The sequence below is a fragment of the Patiria miniata genome, unplaced genomic scaffold (genome assembly GCF_015706575.1).
Source record: "Patiria miniata isolate m_02_andy unplaced genomic scaffold, ASM1570657v1 HiC_scaffold_17, whole genome shotgun sequence".
Classification (NCBI taxonomy): Eukaryota; Metazoa; Echinodermata; class Asteroidea; order Valvatida; family Asterinidae; genus Patiria; species Patiria miniata.
In genome coordinates this window covers 9,897,787-9,899,570 of record NW_024037055.1, presented here as the reverse complement: position 1 = coordinate 9,899,570, position 1,784 = coordinate 9,897,787, and the positions used below count along the sequence as shown (strand labels likewise).

At 42.2% G+C, this 1,784-nt stretch overlaps 1 protein-coding gene across 1 annotated transcript; it reads right to left on the bottom strand.

Moving 5' to 3' along the window:
- Positions 1 to 454: 454 nt before the first annotated feature.
- On the bottom strand, positions 455 to 1,546 carry LOC119724032 (galactose-3-O-sulfotransferase 4-like). Its single transcript, XM_038194953.1, has one exon. It carries the CDS (start codon positions 1,544 to 1,546, stop codon positions 455 to 457), a length of 1,092 nt encoding a protein of 363 aa, XP_038050881.1.
- Between the last annotated feature and the right edge of the window lie 238 nt (positions 1,547 to 1,784).

Sequence of the window (1,784 nt, the reverse complement as noted above, 5' to 3'; positions counted from 1 at the left end):
GCCTGAAGACCTTTGACATAGACTGAGGTCATAGGGAGGAGGTGTTTTCAAGAACAATTATTATAATTAGTGTATGTAAAGGTCATAGACCTCTCAAAGGTCACCAGAGGTCAAATATGAAATGTCTCCACATCTGAAAGTTTTTTTCATGGCATGAAGAACCAACATGCGAAGTTTCATGCTTTAGTCACAAAGTGCACAAATGTATCACATATTTGACTTTAACAGCCCCACTATAGCTACAATCAAGAGCCAACACGACGGTCGTATTTGATAAGCTGTTTTACAAAGGACTGGACTGTTTGCACCATTTGCCAATATAATGTAAAAAGCTTTCTGATAGCTTCCGACCCCCGTATTATTAACATAAATAAATCCTAGGTTATAAATAAAACAAAACTCACAAGTGCCGTCCTTTTTTTTTTAATATGCAGGTATCTATTTGTATTGTTATTTATTTGATGTTGTTAAATCCTACTGTTTGGTTTTTACTCAAACGGTTTCGCTGTAGATCATTATTCATGAAAGCACTGCTCTTTCTAGCCATGTAATCTCTTAGCATGGGTACCCATCTTTCATCCAATCTGATATAATCTCGACACTTCTCACTAGTATTTTGTGGGAGGGCGTATTGACTTATCTTTTGTGACCGGGTAAAGGACATGGTCGCATTGGTGAGACATTGTTCGTTAACTGCAGCATTTATTTGCCGAAATGTTTCCAAATCATCCTGGAAGCCGGGCCCGTAAGCGTGGATTTTGTCCCACAGGGTCCTGTTAAAATGCCGGTAGAGTTTCACGTCAGCGTGGTTCAACTTGTAGATCTTCTCCATTAGGTCACTAGAGAGGTTTTTCCGAGCGGAGGACTTCCTGACGAGTTGTGAAACGTAGGTGATGTCGTCAAAATCCCAGCACAGCATCTCCTTGAGAAGAATCAAAGACTCGTCAAAGTACTCTGTAATCATGACCAAGTCCATTTCATGACTTAGTGCTTCGAACGTTTCACCAACGGTTTTATTATCTTGAGTTTCCTGGTCCAACCCCAGATCAAACATCTGTCCGTTCCGCATGAAAGGGAAAAAGTGCTTCACCTTGGTCGAAAACCATTTCGGGGGTATCTGGAACATGTCTGCCATGGCATGCTTAGGCATGCGTCTGTTCATATGGTAGAAGTTGAAGGCGGATTCAAACTGCGAAGCAGGCTCTCTGATGATGGTGAAGTAAAAGGCGTTAGGAATCAGGGCATCCTGTTCAGATCGATTATATCGTGCGTGGCTCGCTAGAATGTGGAAACCTCCCAAAGCTGGCCATACCAAGTTACCCTTGGCGTCCTTGAGATCGTACTGAAACACACGTGAGGCTCGAAACTTGACAAACTGGTAGAAGTAGTGGTTTCTGGTCGGTAGGGCAAAGTTGAGGTTGTTTTTGTACCCGTAGCGCTGTAGCATGGTGGTGACAGTAGAGCTGCCAGTTTTGTGCGTCTTGACGAACACAATGCGTTGTTTTGGTTCGCAGCGCACAGCGCTTGATGACCTCTCAGTGCCCATCCAGGAATGCCATCTATTAAAAACAATAACGAATTGACTTCAATTTGTTAACAATTAATATTAATGATGGAGATGAATTTTCAGAAAATTTATTGCACTCCTTCATGTAGCAATCGCGATTTCTTGATCGAGTTTTGGTAGACGGTATAGTTAACCAGATAGCCAATTCGTCGGTCACCAATGGCGGCCTTTTTTGGAGTTTGATGTCGAAATCTTGAATTCGTCTTCCAACTTGACT

Coding starts and splice junctions, on each gene's coding strand:
- LOC119724032 (XM_038194953.1), bottom strand. CDS start 1,546: ATGGGCACTGAGAGGTCATCAAGCGCTGTGCGCTGCGAACCAAAACAA.